At 43.8% G+C, this 21,434-nt stretch overlaps 1 protein-coding gene across 1 annotated transcript in view; it reads right to left on the bottom strand.

Moving 5' to 3' along the window:
- Positions 1 to 1,952: 1,952 nt before the first annotated feature.
- LOC133527133 (tyrosine-protein kinase CSK) overlaps positions 1,953 to 21,434 on the bottom strand; it is a 37,800-nt gene continuing 18,318 nt past the window's right edge. The window contains exons 6-15 of the mRNA XM_061864020.1: positions 18,305 to 18,398; positions 12,462 to 12,608; positions 11,141 to 11,231; positions 10,625 to 10,738; positions 7,965 to 8,112; positions 7,287 to 7,452; positions 6,577 to 6,738; positions 5,490 to 5,706; positions 2,907 to 2,993; positions 1,953 to 2,156 (exon numbers count right to left, since the gene is read on the bottom strand). Of these exons, the coding sequence (XP_061720004.1) occupies positions 1,953 to 2,156; positions 2,907 to 2,993; positions 5,490 to 5,706; positions 6,577 to 6,738; positions 7,287 to 7,452; positions 7,965 to 8,112; positions 10,625 to 10,738; positions 11,141 to 11,231; positions 12,462 to 12,608; positions 18,305 to 18,398 (1,430 nt within the window). The remainder of the gene's footprint in view (positions 2,157 to 2,906; positions 2,994 to 5,489; positions 5,707 to 6,576; positions 6,739 to 7,286; positions 7,453 to 7,964; positions 8,113 to 10,624; positions 10,739 to 11,140; positions 11,232 to 12,461; positions 12,609 to 18,304; positions 18,399 to 21,434) is intronic.

Below are 21,434 nucleotides of genomic sequence, written 5' to 3'. Positions count from 1 at the left end.
GCGACGCTTTCGCGCATTATAGTTAAACCCACACCCACGTATTGGGTGCGTCGTTATTTTTAAAAATAATCTCCGGTCGAAGAGACCCTCGAGCCTTCACCACCTCGACGGCAGGGCTGGAGCCCTAGTCGTTCGCCCGCCGTCGCCTCGGCTCCTCTTCTGCGCTGTCGTGACACCCACCAGCTGCGGATCTTTCGACCAGCCAGGGCAGTACCACTCCGGGTGCAAATTTAAGACCGGCCATTGAGTTCCCACGACCCTTTATAAATTCTAGTTTTTTTATATATAATAAAGTACTTTTGTTAACGTAGCTGGTAGTTCTTTTTCTTATCTCTGCCAACTTTCCTAGAGGACATAATCCCTAGGGATCTAACGTTACACGTGGGCCGCTGCGCGGGGTCGGCGTGCCAGGCGGCGCGCATCACGTCGTAGGGCCGGGGCTGCACTACACACTACAGTACACTGACCGGGTGCTCCTGGGCGAGCGCCTGGTCGCGGATGGCGGCGAGCGTGCGGCGCGTGGCGGCGAACGTGGGCCGCTGCGCGGGGTCGGCGTGCCAGGCGGCGCGCATCACGTCGTAGGGCCGGGGCTGCACTACACACTACAGTACACTGACCGGGTGCTCCTGGGCGAGCGCCTGGTCGCGGATGGCGGCGAGCGTGCGGCGCGTGGCGGCGAACGTGGGCCGCTGCGCGGGGTCGGCGTGCCAGGCGGCGCGCATCACGTCGTAGGGCCGGGGCTGCACTACACACTACAGTACACTGACCGGGTGCTCCTGGGCGAGCGCCTGGTCGCGGATGGCGGCGAGCGTGCGGCGCGTGGCGGCGAACGTGGGCCGCTGCGCGGGGTCGGCGTGCCAGGCGGCGCGCATCACGTCGTAGGGCCGGGGCTGCACTACACACTACAGTACACTGACCGGGTGCTCCTGGGCGAGCGCCTGGTCGCGGATGGCGGCGAGCGTGCGGCGCGTGGCGGCGAACGTGGGCCGCTGCGCGGGGTCGGCGTGCCAGGCGGCGCGCATCACGTCGTAGGGCCGGGGCTGCACTACACACTACAGTACACTGACCGGGTGCTCCTGGGCGAGCGCCTGGTCGCGGATGGCGGCGAGCGTGCGGCGCGTGGCGGCGAACGTGGGCCGCTGCGCGGGGTCGGCGTGCCAGGCGGCGCGCATCACGTCGTAGGGCCGGGGCTGCACTACACACTACAGTACACTGACCGGGTGCTCCTGGGCGAGCGCCTGGTCGCGGATGGCGGCGAGCGTGCGGCGCGTGGCGGCGAACGTGGGCCGCTGCGCGGGGTCGGCGTGCCAGGCGGCGCGCATCACGTCGTAGGGCCGGGGCTGCACTACACACTACAGTACACTGACCGGGTGCTCCTGGGCGAGCGCCTGGTCGCGGATGGCGGCGAGCGTGCGGCGCGTGGCGGCGAACGTGGGCCGCTGCGCGGGGTCGGCGTGCCAGGCGGCGCGCATCACGTCGTAGGGCCGGGGCTGCACTACACACTACAGTACACTGACCGGGTGCTCCTGGGCGAGCGCCTGGTCGCGGATGGCGGCGAGCGTGCGGCGCGTGGCGGCGAACGTGGGCCGCTGCGCGGGGTCGGCGTGCCAGGCGGCGCGCATCACGTCGTAGGGCCGGGGCTGCACTACACACTACAGTACACTGACCGGGTGCTCCTGGGCGAGCGCCTGGTCGCGGATGGCGGCGAGCGTGCGGCGCGTGGCGGCGAACGTGGGCCGCTGCGCGGGGTCGGCGTGCCAGGCGGCGCGCATCACGTCGTAGGGCCGGGGCTGCACTACACACTACAGTACACTGACCGGGTGCTCCTGGGCGAGCGCCTGGTCGCGGATGGCGGCGAGCGTGCGGCGCGTGGCGGCGAACGTGGGCCGCTGCGCGGGGTCGGCGTGCCAGGCGGCGCGCATCACGTCGTAGGGCCGGGGCTGCACTACACACTACAGTACACTGACCGGGTGCTCCTGGGCGAGCGCCTGGTCGCGGATGGCGGCGAGCGTGCGGCGCGTGGCGGCGAACGTGGGCCGCTGCGCGGGGTCGGCGTGCCAGGCGGCGCGCATCACGTCGTAGGGCCCGGCCGGGCAGCCCTCCGGCGCCTCCATGCGGTACCCGCGCTCCACGTGCCGCACCACCTCCGCCAGCGGCTGCGAACACATCGAGCGTCGACGTTACTATACTAGCACGACACATACGCTATCAATACAGAACTTGAAAAACTATACAAGAGTAACGTACGTGTTAAGCGTGTGGCAGCATTAAGATTGGTGGCACTCACTTTTACTACAGAGTGTTGTCAGTTCGCTACGACCACCGACCGATTATAAATCCGTCTAACTCACCCGTTTTAAATCCCAAAAATACCTCTTTGTTTTGGTGTGCAGAAACACTGGGCAAATAACAAATATCACTCATCAAGGCATTTCATATCATCGGCCCATCAATAAATATTATTTTATTAATATTTTTTACACAATTGGATTTTTGCAAGACGTTTTTATACTGCTGACTACAAAAATGAGCTTTATGTAAACATGGCAAGGTTGATATCAATAGAACATAAAACTATAAAACGTTCTCAAATAAGTACTATTACACGCTTACCGAAGTGACGAAAATAGCAAAAAATTGTAAGATCATACATTTAAAAAATAGCCACAACCGAATACAGAACCACCTCCTTCTGGGAAAGGAAGTCGGTTAATAACAATACAGTAAGATCACCCAGGGTAATTGCAACCATGGGACCAATGCACTTATTCACTCTTTTATTCATCATCAGTCATTATAATTCTCATTATTACTCACTTCTTAAGAGAGCTTTTGCCCCATAGCTGCAATTAACCCACAGTTGCAATAGCCCTAGCTGACCTTACGGTAAATAAAAAAAAACTCACAATTCTAGGATATGGCACCCTTCCAAACGAGTAGATTTCCCAGAGCAGAATACCAAAACTCCACATGTCAGACTTATTTGAAAATTTCTGAAATAAAAAAATATAAATGATTATTTCTATATTAAATCACAATCGAATAAAACAGGAATTCAAAGGTCCGATATATCTGTTATGGACCTAGTGATAAATTGGGCAGTTTTCATAATGTCCGGGCATTATGAATAATGCCCAATGCCTCCCGAAAAACGTCTCTTGGAGCATTTTTCCACAATGTGCGTAGTTGTTTGGTTTGGCGCGCCCCAGTCACAGTTTGGTGAGGGTTTGTAACCTCATTTGTGGTGGTTGTGTTTACAGCAGCTGATGTCAGACCTTATGCTGTTAACTGTAAATCAGATTTTTCGTGGCTCGTCTAGACAGGGTGGTTATTTTGTTGGATTGATCTCGATGTTGTTAGAAAACTGAGTTTGTGTACAATACGAGTTCCAGCTTTCCATCCATTCCAGGTTAACGTAAAAGCATACTGGGCCCTGGATTTAGGACTCTGACCAGATAGGTCTACGAGATTTGAGGCGCGCGTTAGGGAGGCTACACAGTGTTTTGTTTATGCGAAGCATTTCTCTTCTAGATTTCTCCCATTCCCTTAAAGCAGCGTGTGTTCTGCGTGTATCTGGCGTCGCAATATGGGCTAGAACAGGAAGCCACTGTACAGGCGTTGGTAATAGGCAACCCGGTACAAGGCAATAGGTAGGTGGACGTCAATTTTACCAGTGTGTGCGCTTTTGTACCACACTGCGACACAGTATTCGGCTGTAGGGTAGACAAGAGCCAAGCTAGAGGTGGGCAAGATACGGGCTCGTCTCGTGCTCCCCAGGTTGTTCCCGCGAGTTTGCTGATAAGGTTCACCCTAGTTTTTAATTTCTAGCCTAGATTCTCGAGGTGAGGCTTATAGGTCAGAGATCGGTCGAGGTAACCCCCATGTACTTGTAGAAATTATGCTGGAGTCTTTTCCCGCAAAACGTGACGTCCACTTCTCTTCCTGCTAGGCGGTTAGGTGGAAGGCAGCTATTTCGGTTTTTGTGGGGTTTGGGTAGAGTCTCCATTTGGTAAAAATCTCGTTAAGAGTTTGTAAATCTTGCATCAGTATCTTTTCCCCAGTTTCGAAGTTCTTAGTTTGATCTGTGAGAGCCTAGTCTGGCAGTAATGATAACAGCCTTACTCTACTTACTGTAATTATAAACTTTCAGATTGGTTAAGTTCAATCTTTACCGTTGAGTAAGTAGAAGCCGCTAACTGCCATCACCAGCACATCCAACAGGCGCTTCAATCCTTGTCGTGCACTATCCCCGCCGGCGAGAGGTGGGGACCCCTACCGGCGGCGATCAAGGATCTGATACTGCGGAAGCGTCAGTTGAGATGGAGATGGTAGCTCACTTAAAGCTCAATAACCTGGTGGAGAGGATAAAGGTGGATCTCAGACAACACGCAGCAGCCGAATGGGAGACACACATTGCCAGCATAGACGACGATATGCCCTCCATACACCATCTGTGCAGGCGATTGGGAGAAAGCAAAGAAGTAGTGAGGCCATTCGCGGGGGACACTACGCTACAAGGCCGAAGAAAGGGAAGAACTGGTCGCGGTTTTTCTTGAGCGAACGTTCCAACCATACCTGGCTACGGACGCGACCCACATAAGGGAGGTGGAGAAAAAAAGGAAGCGCAGCCGCCGAATACAAAGGAGGACCCAGTCTTCTTTTCACCAGGCCAAGTTAGACACACAACCAGAAGGACTAACCTGATAAAGGCGATTCGATCTTAAAATGGTGCTTCAATACCTGCCGCAACACACCCCGAGAAAAATCAAAGAAGCCCGGTGAGCTACCGGCCTATCACCCTGCTCAGTACCCGGTCTAAAATTCGAGACACTTCTGCCCAGAAGACTCTAGCCGCCCATAGTGCCGAGGCCGGAACAGTTTGACTTCCGGTTGGAGCACTCGAGCACTCGACCACTCTGTATTAGCTAACCAGAGTCCTCTCCTCCTATATGGTTGAGACTCAATCCTCAACTTGAGGGGATGAACCCCCAGTAAGGGAAGTAAAAAAATGGAGTACGTTGGTTTTTACTAAAATTCGAAACTGAATTACGAAAACAAGATCCGTCTGCCTCCATCCGTATTCGGTTTCAATTCAATCTAAAACTAAACAAAAACAGTGATCGTCACAGTAAACAGTGAATCATTTGACGTCCGCACGCTGCCATCACGGACTCTGGTTGGACAACGCGTGTCACGCGTTTGTTTTCCTCCCCGCACCTCATCCAATGTATCTTTATTATCAAATTGCCCAACGACCATGTAGCAATATTCATAATGACCAGACAATGTGATAAATAATGAAGTTTAGATTATAATGAATCACTTGGCCCGATATAGCTTGTCATTATTCATAATGCCCGGGCATTATATATAATACCCACATTAATCAATTGGTCCATAACATATCTAAACAGTGCCGTCATATCGCAGGGGCACACGGAGCCCCTACCGAGCCACCGTGTGGTCGGGCCGCGAGCGGTGATACGTACGTTGTACTTGAGCGCCTCGGGCGCGGTCCACTTGATGGGCAGCTTGGCCTGCAGGCGCAGCTGGTCGGCGGGGTCGTCGGGCGCGTGGTCGGTGCGCGCGAGGCCGAAGTCGGCCACCTTGGCGGCGCCCTCCGCGCTGATCAGCACGTTGCGCGCCGCTAGGTCGCGGTGCACCACGCGCTGCCGCTCCAGGTACTCCATGCCGCAGCACGTGTCGCTGCAACACACGATCATCCTTCTTATGCGTTCAAGACTCGATCTTACACTAGCCGCTTTTAGCGTACCGATTACTATTAAGAAAATAATGTATATTTATAGGATACGAACCGATCATAATCTCGCAGACATCCCCTGTATGGTGATGTAGTGCTCGCCAATGTAGAAGCCGCGGTGCGACTAGCTATTTACAAGCATGAGGCTTATATCTGATTCGCGCGCTGAATGGCGAGCCGCGTCGTTTATCTCGAGCTTTCTCCCGCACATACTCGCCATGTTATTACGTCGCCGCCATACAATGTCAAACCGTGGCAACCAATTTCGTGTCCACTTCATAGGCTCATATCTCGCACGAGTAGTGCCTGCCGGTCAGGAGACCATATCCCTTAATTACGTAAAGATGGCACCGTGTATTGACTAGACGAAATTGATGTGATACCGCTGCGTGACGTAGAGGCGTCCGCGACTGCGCAGGTAGTCGAGTCGCAAGACCTGCGCGCAGTAGCCCGTCACCAGGCAGGTTCCTAACGAGCTGAACACCAGCCGCAGCGCTGCAGGGATGTACTCACTAGACGAAGTGGATCTGGTCCCGCTGCGTGACGTAATGGCGGCCGCGGCTGCGCAGGTAGTCTAGGAGCGAGCCCTGTGCGCAGTGCTCTGTCACCAGGCAGGTCCCAGACAAGCTGAACACCAGCCGCAGCGCTGCAGGGATGTACTCAGTAGGCGAAGTTGATCTGGTCCCGCTGCGTGACGTAATGGCGGCCGCGGCTGCGCAGGTAGTCGAGCAGCGAGCCCTGTGCGCAGTGCTCCGTCACCAGGCAGGTCCCAGACGAGCTGAACACTAGCCGCAGTGCTGCAGGGATGAACTCACTAGGCGAAGTTGATCTGGTCCCGCTGCGTGACGTAATGGCGGCCGCGGCTGCGCAGGTAGTCGAGTAGTGAGCCCTGCGCGCAGTGTTCCGTCACCAGGCAGGTCCCTGACGAGCTGAACACCAGCCCCAGTAGCCGCACCAGGTTCTCGTGCTTGAGGGACCTGAACACACAAAGTAACTTAGAAATTAATATGATCTTATAGGAAACATGTGACATGTTGCAAGGACTGCGACTACAAAAACTACTCACAAATACCGTCAGCCCAGCGCAATCCTCTTTTGGACATGAGGTTCTTAAGATCAAGACTTACTGAAGCCCAAATTAATGAGCATAAAATTAACAAGGATGATTGATATGCCTTTTGGCTTACGGTCAGCACGAATTCTAATGAAAGAGTATTCTATGAAATTGTCTAAAATTGTCTTGTACAAACGCGAATTTTCAGAAAATTTGCAGATATAGGAGTTTCTGTTTCTGTGACAAATATGTCCAGAAAAAGATTATCCGGCTTTGAACATAAAAGATGCAATACGAAATAAAATGCGTGTGTACGGGGACAACCCATGCAATGTTCCTGAATGGTGTGCGACTAAGATTGAGTCACAAGAATTTAACACTATACGTAGGATTGACAGGAGAAACCTTTGCGCGATCAGTAAAAAACCATCGACCGGCCAACCTCAATGTGTTTATACAACAAGTACTCACGCCATGACGCTAGCTTCAGCACGGAACTTGCTAGCCGCCTCGCGGTCCTTGAGGATCTTGACGGCGACCTTGAGGTTCCCGTTGAGGATGCCGAGCATCACGTCCCCGAATTCACCCTTTCCGATGTTCTCGCGGATCTCCAGGTCACGCTCGTTGATTATCCATCCTGGATATTTTATGAAAGGTTAATTTAACAAAGTTAAACAACTAAGTTAGTCCGAACCAATGCGGCATAGCGTTATGCCAGGGAGACATTACCAATAGAGTAATTATACTGTTTTTTACTCCTACATAAAATAAACGGGGATCCCTGAAGATTTTTGTAAGAAGACTCGGTGTACATAGTTCTGTAGGACTGTTGCGTTGACAATGTAAGATCCTGTCGCTGGCAGCAAACGCTGAAAACTCTTGGGCGTCGCCAATGGGGGAGCAGAGAGAACAAAATTTCTAACTACCCTCCTCCCCCTCAACTTGGCCATCAACTGGCGACGCCCTTGAACCTACTGTCGTACTGTACAAGTTGGACCGACTAGCGGTAAGTAAATGCGAAGTATCCAATATTATGCAAAATCGAACTCTTTCACTTCAACTAACGTACAAAATAATGTGAGAAATATATTATCTCTGCCTCATGAGCTTTAATGAAATTTTCGGAAACTGAGTTATATGAATACGAACGCGCGTCGAGGAAGTTGGCGGCGTCGACGGTGTCCTGCGGCGGCGGCGGCTGCGGCGGCGGCTGCGGCGGCGGCTGCTGCGGCGCGTACGCGGGCGCGAAGTGCGCCGGCGCCGGCACCGGCGGCGTCGGCGGGTACGGCGGCGGCTGCTACACCACAACACACGTTACGTTCACACTGGTGCATTGGTAGGTAGCTTTCAAGAAAACCCGTGAAAATTAGTGAGGTGGGCAGAGGGACAAGAGATTTGTCGAAAGAATTAAAACAGACTGCCGTTTATATCCCAAGTGCAATTTTTTGCAGGAAGCCGACAGTCTAATCGTCATCTGCGTACGCACCTCACCTGTAGTAAGCACGCGATAGGCCTGAAAATGTATCAGTACAGCCATAACGCCCTTGCGTTTGCATGTTGACACCATAGTTGCATATAGGGAATGCAATAACCGGGCGTTTTTCATTACCGGTAATTTACCGACGCGAGGTCCCACTAACCGGTTAACCGGTAAATTACCGGTTATACGTTTATGAAATAAAAAACATTGATTTTGCATTATTATTGATTGTGTCCTTATTTTCGTCAGTAACCTTTAAAAGTAATCAACAGCACGTTATAGAAACATCGACAAAACAAAATAATGAAAATAAACTATAAACATTAAACAAGATATATTTACTAATCATATTAAATAAAAAATCAAACTTGTACATTAAATAAGCAACATTAACTTTTTTAATTCTTTGAAAATCGCAGTAATCAAAGGGTAACAAAAATTATAACTAAAGTGTGACAGTCGTCATTTAAATGTCATACACGTTTGCATTTACACATCTATCAATATAGTATTTGTTATTAAAGTAGCTTAAACCGTAATCAACATTCATTAAAATCTAGTAAATATAAGAAAAAAAAAAATTTAACAACAAGATTAGTTTCATATCATTTTAACACTAGTTACTTTAAAATTGCACTTTAAGAGGCCGTTATCGATTTTAGTCGCAAAAATGTCAAATTGATAGATTAAGCGCATGAAATTGTACACCTTTTGTTAACTATTAAAAATAACAAGTACTGGTTTCTATTAGCACATCTTGTTATCTTTCATTATAATATTTTTTTTTAAAACAGACTCACTTAATTAGTAATGATTTTTTTTCTGATGGACGTTTAGGTAAACGCGCGAAAAGCAGTGATTTTGTCGATCTTATTTGTAAATTTTGTTAAGTTTGGACTGCTAAAAATGGTAATTTTGTATTACACATATCCTGTACTTCAACTTTAATAAACTACATTTTTGTTACTATAAATTTGAAGTAGTGTAAATGAAAGTTAGACGAAATCAATTTTCTCCAGAAATTACTTCAAAACAAGTGACAATTTCTCTGAAAATTGACTTAAGTTCAACGTAATTTTGATACTTAAACAATCTACAACATTTGCTGAAACTGTTCTTATACATCATTTTGTATAATTTACTACCATAATTTATATGAATTTTTAAAAACTATCCCTTCTCGTCACCTATTACCGGGGACGCACGCTTGCGACCTCATTATTAAAAGGCAAGATGAAAAAACGTGCTAATAGAAACCAATACTTGTTATTTACGTAACAAAATACGTATGTAACGTAACGTATTTAGATATTACGTAACAAAAGGTGTACAATTCCAACGACTAAATCTTTCAATTTAAAATTTTTGCTCTAAAATCGTTACCGGGCTCTTAAGATAGGAGTTGGAATCAGGAACATGTCATCATCAGATCATTCTGTTAATTATATATAAAATATAGAACGTTGCTTAGACATTCGTGAACGATATCTTGAACACAAGTAACCAGCGGTAGAAAATGTTCTTTCGCATTCCACACTTGTCTGACACTACAGACTAAAGCAAAAGACACTGAACATAGTAAGGCGGATCGGGTAGGGGTGGCCAGAAGGGAAAGGGCGAGGGATTAGCGACCACTCATTTGTCACAAAACATTGCTTCCTAGTTCCTACTCCGACGAGATCATAAGATGCAGAATAGTAAGTATTTTAAGTGTCTCTTCGTAATCGTAAACCGTAGTAATTGTTTTTTTTGTAAGTACGAAGACATAGATGGGCAAATTCAACAGGTTGTTACAATTTTATTTGCCTATACAACGTTCGGTAAATTCCCGGTTACGGCTGGAAATTACCGGTATTTTACCGACTGTAATATTGGTCAAATTACCGGGTAACCGGTTAGCATTCCCTAGTTGCATACTAAAATCAAGACTTGTCAAAGGAAACTATTTGTAACGTTATCTATGAAAAGGGAGCTTATTGTCGATGGCGCTTCCGCCGTCATAAACGAAGCTCCGATACAAATACAACGCTGCGCGACGCAGTGCGGCGTAAGCGCCATCGACAATAAGGTCCCTTTTCATAGATACTGCCACATTTTAGTATCTGCGATTTAAAAGCTCAGTTTAGATCATACTCATACTCGACCTACGGTCCGTCGGGTTTTTTTAAGGTGGCCCGCGAAGTAATCCTAGTAGATGAATACATTATGTTGCCATCCGACTGCACATTTAAGCAAATTCAATTTTCGGCCCAGGGATGAAAACAAAACTGTCTTTGTGGCTCTCATTTTTTTAAAAATATGGCTGGTTTAGATAGATTAATCAATTTACCTGTGGATGCGGTGGGTAGGGAGGCTGCAGCGGGTTGCTGGCGCCGTTGGGCGCCGCCTTGGGCAGGCACCGCACTAACTTCGTGCACAGCCCATCGGCGTCTTTTAGGTAATGCTGTAGACAATATGGATTCCATATTATACATATTTAAGTAAAAGAGCAAAATATTCAACATTCATATTTGTTATGATGCGATTCAATTCAATAATAGTGATATTAAAGATCACAATTTAAATATACACTGGGATTTAAAGGTGGATGGAAGTAAAAGTTTTGTTGGAGGATAATATTTGAGATTTAATTTTAAAACATTAGGAATATAGGTGATATTTCAGCAACATCTAGTGAAAATGGCATTCCCGCATCACTCCCGGCTTTTCATATGTGCTGGACATCGTACTACGTAATGCATGCGAGAAATAAGCGCGCCTTTCGCAAGTAGGCGCTTATATCTAGACGCTTCTTTATCATAATACCTACATACGAAATTAAAGTACATAAAGTGTTAGTACTAACGTGTATTAAATCAGTCATGTTGTCGAAGAACTCTTCGTCGTCGATGGTGAGCCTTTGCGTTTGACTGTCCGGCACCGTCGCCCATTTTACACTGCGGAAAATAACACAACGTTCAATGACAATACTGAAGAGCAATGAAAAGGAGTCATTTTATCCAGCCCGACCAGCTGAGCACATTATACTCTCATTTGGTTGTTGTTATACCATTGACACATTGATAGCCGTCTTCGAAAACTCGGAGAGGGCGATGAATGACTCTTATTTCTATGGCAGTTGTCATTTATTTCTGCTTTGCCATTCGAAGAAGGAGAGGAGATGAATAATGTACAGTACATTACAGTATATAGGGATGTTGACTGTATCATCAAATTAAAATATTTCACACCATACATGAAATAAAGCACCAGAACACGTAGACAGTAGTTATTTTCAGAAACAATTCTTAAAGAGTACATAACTTGACCATGACGTCATGTTCCATGTACGACAACATTTTTATAACTGTTTGGTGTGTTTATAATTTTTAACTCTTCAGTTTGCTAGCAGTCATATGTTTTTTTAAACAGTGGGAAAATAATAATGAAATCGGTTCATATTTCAAACGAGGTCAGGAAAATATTGGAAAATGGTGAAAAGTGACTTTCGTGTGCTAATTAAACATTAATTTTTTTCGTGGCATAAATATCAAAGAGACTGAAGTTCGGCATTGAGTCGTTTATGTGTTTGTCTCAATGTGTTGTGGGCTAGAAGCCTGAAATAAATTATACATATATTTTTATATAAAATATGGGGTTTCTGCTTATTCCCATGGAATTGTAAACAAGTGGATTACAGAAATTCTGTATAGACGCTCTGGACTGTTCGTGAATAAAGTCCACAATATTGCTTTGGCTGACCATCGAGTAAAGACACATGAGATAGCTTCTGAGCTGTACATATTCCGTCTGAACGAGTTTTTCATATCTTGCATAGTATGAAAAAGCTTTTCGCAAGATAGCTGCCGCGTTTGCTGACAGACGATGAAAAGCGACATCGCCATACAACTTTCGAGCAATGCTCAGCCAAATTCAAGCGTAATTCCAATGATTTTTACGTCGATTCGTGACAGCGGATAAAACATGGTTTCATTTCAATAGCAATACTTTCATCGAATGAGGAAGTCATAGTTGAAAATTAAGCATATTTTGACTGCACTAGAACATCGTTGGACGAAATGTATCGTGTTGAAAAGAGATTATGTCGAGATATATGATAAAACAAATGTCGAAAAATTATTTCTTTCTTCATAAAGATTCCTGTGTAGTGTACGGCAGACACTGACCGGTAGTGCTCGACGCGGCCGCGGAAGCGCACGCAGAGCGTGTGGTCGCCGGGGAAGTTGGTGCTCTCGCGCACGAGGAACACGCCGTCCGGCGAGCTCGACAGCAGCGCCTCCGCGCGCTCCCGCGAGATGGCGCCGTGGTGCCAGCTGCCACGAAACATAACGCGTCAATATAACACCGAAATAAAGCATTAAGGAAATATTTACCACTAACATACATGATTCAACATATAAATGCCTACATCATCGTAAATCTATACCGAATTTACAAATAAGATACTCGTACTTTTGAAATCGAGGGTTGAATTCAGTGCGAGGACACTAACTAGGACTGCCTCACGAGAAAGATATATGCGGGTAAAATAAAGGATTTGCAGGCAAAGGCTAGTTCAGAATAATTAATTAAGATCACAATCCCTCCTAGCCTAGTTGACCCTGCCTACGAAGCAGGAGGTCCCGGGTTCCAATCCTGGTTACGGCATTTATTTGTGTGTTCATCACAAATATTTGTTCTTGATGAACATACTAATTATGTGCGAGGGTGCACAGCGAGGGATGTGTTTATTAAGGACTAATAGAATGGACAATATTTTATTGGTTTTAACACTTTTAACAAACACATCCCTCGCTACGCATCCACGCAAGTTTCTGGTGGAAACGCATCCTTACATAGAACGATCGTAGAGAGCTAAAGCCTGGAACCACCGGTAGGACCAAAGGTATTGGCAGATAGCGTCAGCATAGGTTTCCCAGGTTTCTAGGTATATTATTATTTATAAAATCAAAAAAAACAAAGATTTGAGGTAGGATTGACAGGAAAAACCTATAATGGCACCATGTATAAAAACCTTCAACCGGCCAAGAGCATTCCTGGACTGACTCGGTTTCTGACCAGAATAGGTACCTACGTTACGAAATCAACATGAAATAATAGTTTTTACAAAGGCCTACGCTAATGAAATTATTGTTAAGCAGCTAATGCTTATTCGGATTAAGATATCAGTGTACTATAATGTACTTTAATAGGCCATCTAATTACATTTATTATAAAATAATTTTGTTATTGAAAAAACATGTAGTGTTATCGATCATATCAGACATACGTATATATATATGTATATCTGGGGATATACCCAGGATGCTAACTATGTCCTTCGAATTAGTATTAAAGTTACATTTATTTAAAAATATATTATCATTGTAAGAAATTTACATATTATTAACTTGGCATCGTATAGTCATTTGTCTGTTGCTGAGGCCTTCACGCAATAATAAATGCGAAATAAACGTTAATGTGATTCGGTAGAAAATTTTAACGATTGGTTGTTAACAATGCCTGATAGTCTTCAGTCCCACAATAGATTTTGCTAGAACCTTCCCATTACCTTTTTTATCGCAACCATAATGATCCCCGTTCCGACGAAAACGATTTCTAATCAAAATAAACTAAACGTACCTTAGATATAGAACATGCAACACAGTAGTTGTAACCACTTTTTGTTAAATAGGATCAGATCAACGATTTCATCGTTTCAATCGAAGCGCATCGAGCCGTTAAAACGGTGAAGTAACAAACACGTAAGCTATTAGGTGTATGTGTAAATATTTACTGTAGTTGATCGTATGCAACCGGCGGTATGAAGAGGAACACTTGGTGAGGCTGGTTGAAGCACCGGCTTATGTCGCTAGACATCCTTCACTACTGCCCGATATGAATGGGTATCATTTAGATTAGCGATAGCGCTGTCACATTTAGTGCGAGAATGCCGTTGGAGTGCCAATTACATTGATAACTTGATAAGGCACAGACACGTCAGCGAGATTATATTTTGAAGTTAAATAATTGACAATTTCCTTTTCAAATCCATTTATTAGAAAGTTTTAGAGTCCGTCTAAGCTAACAGTGATTTGAATAGAACAAAGTGAGGGAGTGTCATTACAAACTACAAAGATCATATTTAATACTAGTTACCATACTATGCCTTAAGCAGTTTTTGAGAATTTTTCACTATGATATTAATGCTTCAAGGCGGTTTGTTTACATAGGCTTACCGCGAAACGTGAATATCTAAATTTCGTTATCTCCCTCTTTATTGCTCGAATATACAATTGGTAATTATAATTTGTGCAATTCAAAGAGTTATAATTTGAATCAATCAAAAATTAATAATAAGTCGAACTTAAGGTTAGAATGTCATATATAAGTTATCATCAATGATTCAATAAATTGTGTATCATACGCCTCAAATAAGAAGTTGTAGTTATCTGTTTCCACATATCGACATTTATCGCGGACAACTAAACCCATTGACCTAACTATCGACAGATAACTCGACTAACCTTATTAGTAAACAAAATACATATATCTTGAAGTGTAACGTGTCAAATGAAAATGGAGACAAAATATAATATATATACTGATTTAAACCAAATGATTATGCATATTATTATAAGTACAGCATCATAATTGGAGGCCTTAAACGATATCTTATAAGGAAAACAGTGCCGGACAAAACGAGTGTTTAACTGCAACTAATAGTAGTAATAGTCACCTACAAGTCTATAAAATTAAATGATCAAAACACTATTAAATTGTGGCATTACCACATTAAAACATATTTTTCATAAGTAACTAGGTGTTTATATTATGGATAAGATACCTACCATAACGACGTGGTACGTGGTATGGTATGAAGATCTACAGGCACTTTTTCTGGCGGTCGGTCATCAAAAAACCTCACTAGGCGGTAGACCACAGGGCTGATGCATCGAGGTAGCGGGAGCGGTGGACGTGTAATGATGTCTCGAGTCTCTACAGGACTTTCATTCATTGCTACAGCTTTTCCACTTGATTTACGTGTGCCGAAATTTTGTAGCGAGTTGAACGCGCAAGTAGATTTGAGGCCAATAGTGTCTGAAGTCACTTCATTGGCAGTTGAAGTTTTCTCAGTTGAATTAAGTCGGCTTGGAAGCGAATTAAATAATGCACGAGACGATTCAGCGGGCACATCAAGGTCTATGGGAAGGCCACTGGTGTCTGGTGTGACTCCAGCACTACGTTCTCGGATTGTAGTCGTAGATTTTTTACTAGGTTTTCGTGACCTTATATTTTGTACAGAGTAAGCGCCCGTAGAATTAGTGAGCGCAGGCTTTGTGGGAATTGCCGGTGCATGGTCATTGGTATCTGTAGTCGCTCTAGGACTAAATACACTGAGTGCAGTTAGAGATTTTTTGCTTAGATTTTGAACAGAATTAATTCTAACAAGAGTAGAATTAGTATGCGTAGGTTTCGGGGGTAATGTCGGTGAAATGTCAATGGAGTTTGACGTCAGTCTATTACTAGATTCACTGACTGCAGTCGGAGATTTTTGACTCGATTTACGGCTATGAAGAGAATTAACTCTAGCACGAATAGAATTTGTGTGCGCAGGTTTCGGAGGCAATGTCGGAGCATGACGAATGTTATCTGAATTTGGTTTAGGACTAGTTTCCCGGATCGCAGTGGAGGTTTTATCACTTGTTATACGTGTGCTTAAGTTTTGATATGAGTTAAACGTATGAGGCGTATTCGCGTGCGGGTTAACGGGCAGAGCTGGTGCACGAGTAGTTGATTTATGTTTACTTAGACTTTGAAGAGAGCGAGACATACGAGGTGAATTATTGGGCACATCACGTTTCGCGGGAGTCGTTAAGGTTGCAAATTTTATTGGGATAATCGATTTTAGAGCCGCACTTTTGGCCGGCAATGGCGGTTTTATGAAACGTCTTACGGGTACCGGCGACTTGACGGCAGATTGTTTCGCAGATAAAGGCGGTTTTGAGGGCAAAGGTTCAGGCGCTCGTTTGATGGGCGCAATCGATTTTGACCCGGATGGTTTCACGGTGACCGGAGATTTTAAGGTCGGTCGTTTCACGGATACGGGCGATTTTAAAGCCGAACGTTTCGTGGACACAGGGGTCTTCTGGGGACCTCGCTTTACGAGTACAGGTGATTTTGAGGGCACACTGGGCAGTTTCGCGGATGCAGGTTTCGCAACCTTGCTTTCGTGTTTCATAAGAGTAGCTGCAGATTCTAGTAAAACGTAGAGAGATTCGGAACTTGCCAGGGAGTCGTTAGAGACTGCCGAAGTAATTGACACAGAAAATTCGGTGGCAGCTGACGTTGGTCGATCTCCAGTCAGCAGTGGCAAATCATCGAGCGACACTGTACCTTGAAGACCACACTCTTTGACTGACTCACTTTTCGATGTTTCTTCCAAATAATTATCAGTGACGACGCGTAATGATGTATCGAGACATTTCATCAGTAATTCTGCTTGTTCAAGTACAACATGATGACAACACTCAATTTGTGATTGTGTAGTGATAAGCTCTTCTTTAAAATCCAAAATAATGTTCACTAATTTTGTAATTGCCGCGTTTGGCACGGGTTTATTAACTGACGGTGGCATTTTTATAGTGATTTTTATTAATTAGATACTACATAACAATCTACCAAATGCATGTACGACAACCGTTCCCGATTAAAGCTATGGCTTTACTAATAAATTGACATATATTATGTATTAGATATGTATATATTGTGCGATATTTTTCCTTTTGGTTGGAATAATTTTAACTCTGTCGACATTGTTATGAGTCACTTTAGGTTTCCTGGTTCGACTTAACTATGAATACGACAAACAGTACCTACTAGCCAGGGGAGATAACTTCTCCCCTTAACTTCTTCTTAACTTCTTCAGGGGAGATCTAATAACAATTGATTTACCGTTTCATTTCAGACCCCAATCGAGCTAACTTTGCAAAAGTTTGTCAGTAAGAATGCATAAGTATGCCATATCAGTTTCATAGGTAGCACTTGGCGTGAAAAGTTACCATGGTCAGCCATGGCTCACACCGCGATTTCGTCGTGTCGCTACAAGTACATGCGGCCCAAACCATTTTTGGTGTCCAGCAGTAGTAGTTGCTGCGCAACGCTACGGAACGACGCATGTTCGCGCTTGCGCCACCATGCGGTCATATCTATCGTAATAGACGCGTTTTATTAGAGAGTGAACCTTCTGTACGTATAGTACTATTATGTATTCTGTTCTGTGGCATGGTCCGACTCTAGTAACATCCATACCTATAGAAAAATCATACCGGGAAGAGGATATCCACAAAAAAACTAAAAATTCAGCACTATTAATATCAGCTACTAACCGCAGAGTAGCACCCTTAAGGATAGTGATCGTGCGTGCACAGTAGATATGTAAGTTAATTATATTTCCTGGTGCTTTGATGACCATATTAGGATTATTGATGAGGGGTATCCGAGAAATATGCCTACTGCGTAAATGTTGTTGACGTTGTTGTTATTTATGCCATATTACCACGACTATAAAATTATCGACATTTTCTGACATCCTAACAAAATCACAGTACAAGTCTAATAGTTGTTACAGTACTCTTAAAGTTAAAATAAAATTTACATAGTGACAGTCAATGGGGCCAAATATATTGTAACACATCTTTATGCCTATAGGGTTTTGTTTTTCTTTTTGGTCAACCCCTGGCTTGTACCCGACTACCTGAAAATGGTCATTTAGAATATAGGCCCTTATCTATTATTTGACATGAAATATATTGATCATAGGGATTAGGGATAGAGTCGATAATCTATTGGACCTTCAAGACGGTTCTAACGACTTTTTACTACGTGGCCATTTCCGTAAACCGTACAATCTCTTTGTATTCTTAAGTACGCTGTGAAGTGAATTATCAAAAAAGAAAAATCAAACTATAATAATGTTGCAGTAGTTTTGCCACGTGAATCTCACAGATAGTTGAGGCAAGGTACTCACGGGTATTGGGACATATTGGTGAGGCGGGTGGCGACGGGCGGCGGGTTTTGGCACGTCGAGCTCACCAACAGGTCGCTGGGCCCCTTTGTTGCCGCTGCAAAATAACACGATGACATGAAAATATGTTTACAAAAAATAAACGGTAAATTCACGTACACATTACCCTTTTTTGTGTCGCTCTATCGAGTAATAGCGAGTATAGCTACCCCTGCGGTATAGTACCGTAGATAAAACAGCATTTCCCCGCCGTGTCATCACAAGAAAGATGACAGCTTTTCGGGCGCCAATGCAGATCACTAGCCTCTAAGATTAAAACTTAGCTTAGCCTCATCGATCATTATTCGTATAGAGGGTAACGATGGGTTATCTTTTCTTCTAATATCACTTAAAATAGGAAAACATGTCGTATCTTTCGTTAACCTTGCGATACAAACAACCACATCGAGGTAAATGAGGCACATAGTTAATCAATTCCCACTCAGTGATAATAGGTTTGAAATAGTTAATTACATTGCAATCGCCGTGTGTGAAATGTGCCGCTCGCACGCGACGCGTTCTTAGCGACTTGTACTTGAACTGTTGCAGATCTGGGTTATTCGTTTACATGAAATGACACGGCCGACGATACTTGGAGTCAACCCCTAGCTAATATAGAAATGAAAGCGTTTTCGTTCCTAGACATCTTCTATTACGATTAAAATCATTAAACAACTATCATCAGATTTGTTGTCATTGGAGGATTATTAAAGAATGCAAATATAATTATGGTCTATGTGGAGAAGACCGGAAGATATTAAATGTATTGAAAGGAATACCGTCACAGGGCAAGAACTCTTGTATTTGTATACGTACGTTGTTCAGACACAGTCAAAAAGCAAGAAATACACTCCTGCTCTACCGGCCTTCTGTAAGTGGAGTATGTGAACAAACGCAAGACTTAAAAGCGACGAGAGAGCTTGTAGATGGTCTTCCCTTATAAAATAATAAATAAATATTATAGGGACATTCTTACACAAATTGACTAAGTCCCACGTTAAGCCAAGAAGACTTGTGTTGTGGGTACTCAGGCAACGATATATATAACATACAAATGCTTAATACATAGAAAACACCCATGACTTAGGAACAAATATCTGTGCTCATCACACAAGTAAATGCCCTTACCGGGATTCGAACCCAAGTCCATCGGCTTCACAGACAGGGTCACTACCCACTAGGCCGGTCGTCTTATAGACGGTCTTTACCACATTTTCCTTATATTAACCCTTTAACGCATATGCAATCATATACGGCAGTTATAATATTCAACTCTATTGACAGCTATTAAAGTTCAAATTTAAACAAATAATTTTTTTACGACATGCTTGTATGGGTTGATCTAAATATCTGGGAGACCGAGTTTTGCTCGGAACACATATAAAAACTCAAAAATACGCGGTTTTTCCAGAGATAAGGCCTAGCTAGATCGATTTTTCGCCCCCGAAAGCCCCCAATATAGCAAATTTCATCAAAATCGTTAAGAGCCGTTTCTGAGATCCCAGATATATATATATATAAACATACTAACAGGACAAGTTAAATAAATCCTTGTAAAAGGAAAATTAAATTGAACTATGCTATTTCTTAAATGTATTTAGCTATACCCCGAAGTCCGGTAGAGTTAAAAAAAAATACGTATATTCACTAGCATCCCAACATTTAAAGTAGTGTCCAACTGAAGTTTCGGTTTCAGACTACAGCAAACAATCTAGTTTTGGTCAGACGCTCATTTTAAGCTACTTACATCCTATTTACATATCGCTGGCCCTATATTACAAGGTTCTATGTTACATTTTCAAGATAGTGGAAATTCGACTCAATGTCACTATAACAATGTTCAAATTTCAATTCGATAAAAGTGAACCATAGAACCCTGTAATATTGGGCCAGCAAAATTTCAGCTCAATCGGAAATTGGGTCAAATTTAACTTCCAATATTTATCCCACACTAACAAACTAACATAACAACAGTTAAATAAAATCTTGTAAAAAAGACTGAGTTTAAAACATACATTTGCCGATAATTGAGTCATAGAGTGTCACCTTATGTTTACGACTTATCTTGAATGGAGAGGAAAAGTTTGAGACGACTTTTCCCATTGTATTAGCTTTTGCCGCTACCACTTTACTGTATGTTTTATGTTTTACGGCAAAACTGCGCGCGTGTCAAGGCAAGGAAAGTGTGATCGTTGTGACACTTCATGGGACTAATCTTAATGCTTACTTTTTCATAAAGTTTCTTAACTCTCTCTATTTTAATTATAATTATTTTCTAAACCATATCACAAAGTCACGGTAAAGCAAGAAATGTCTTAGATCACATATCCATGCATGTATGCATGCGATGTTGGCCGAGGCGAAGCCGGGGTCGACCGGGGTTTCTTATTCACTGGTCGAGGTGTGGGTAAGTATACTATGTCCGATGGAGCCGGAAAGCGGCAACTTCATTTAGTGCGCGGGCTAAAAGTCGACGCTTTCTGGCTGAAGGGCAGAATAGTACATTGTGCAACGAGGGGGGTAAGTGAAATTTTGGATACGAGGGTGGTCATTCCCGTCAGCCGCGTGCTGGAGGGAATTAAAAACCCGAGTTTGCAATAATCTTACCCCCGGAGTTACACACAAAATTTTCATCACACTTGCGTAGAAAAAATTTAAGCGAAATAATTCTTAAATACGGTGACATATCAAACTTTCGTCCGCCATTTTGTAATTTCTCGACAGTTTAGGCATCGAAGGCACAGACCTATTCGGCATTCAGACACGATTGAAAATTATGTAAAAATATTTATAAACGGCTGTTAAATGAATCAAAATAAATAATTTTAAACGTAAAAAATTATATTAAATTATAAACGTCAGTATTTTGAAATTAAAACTCATTTATGCTACTTAGTTTGTATGAATAAGTGACATAATAAAAAAAAAGGTATAACTCCCTAGGGAGTTATACCTTTTTTTCACAATCCATAACTCCCGTGGGAACAAAATAGGCCTTTGTCCTTCACACCTCCATGAAATAAGATCTTTTACGAGCAAGTGTGATGAAAATTATATTTTTGTACGTTTTTAATGTTACATGAACATAAGATCT

Source organism: Cydia pomonella, chromosome 17, assembly GCF_033807575.1.
Source record: "Cydia pomonella isolate Wapato2018A chromosome 17, ilCydPomo1, whole genome shotgun sequence".
NCBI lineage: Eukaryota > Metazoa > Arthropoda > Insecta > Lepidoptera > Tortricidae > Cydia > Cydia pomonella.
The sequence above is the reverse complement of the archived record's forward strand: the minus strand, read 5'-3'. Positions and strand labels throughout refer to the sequence as shown.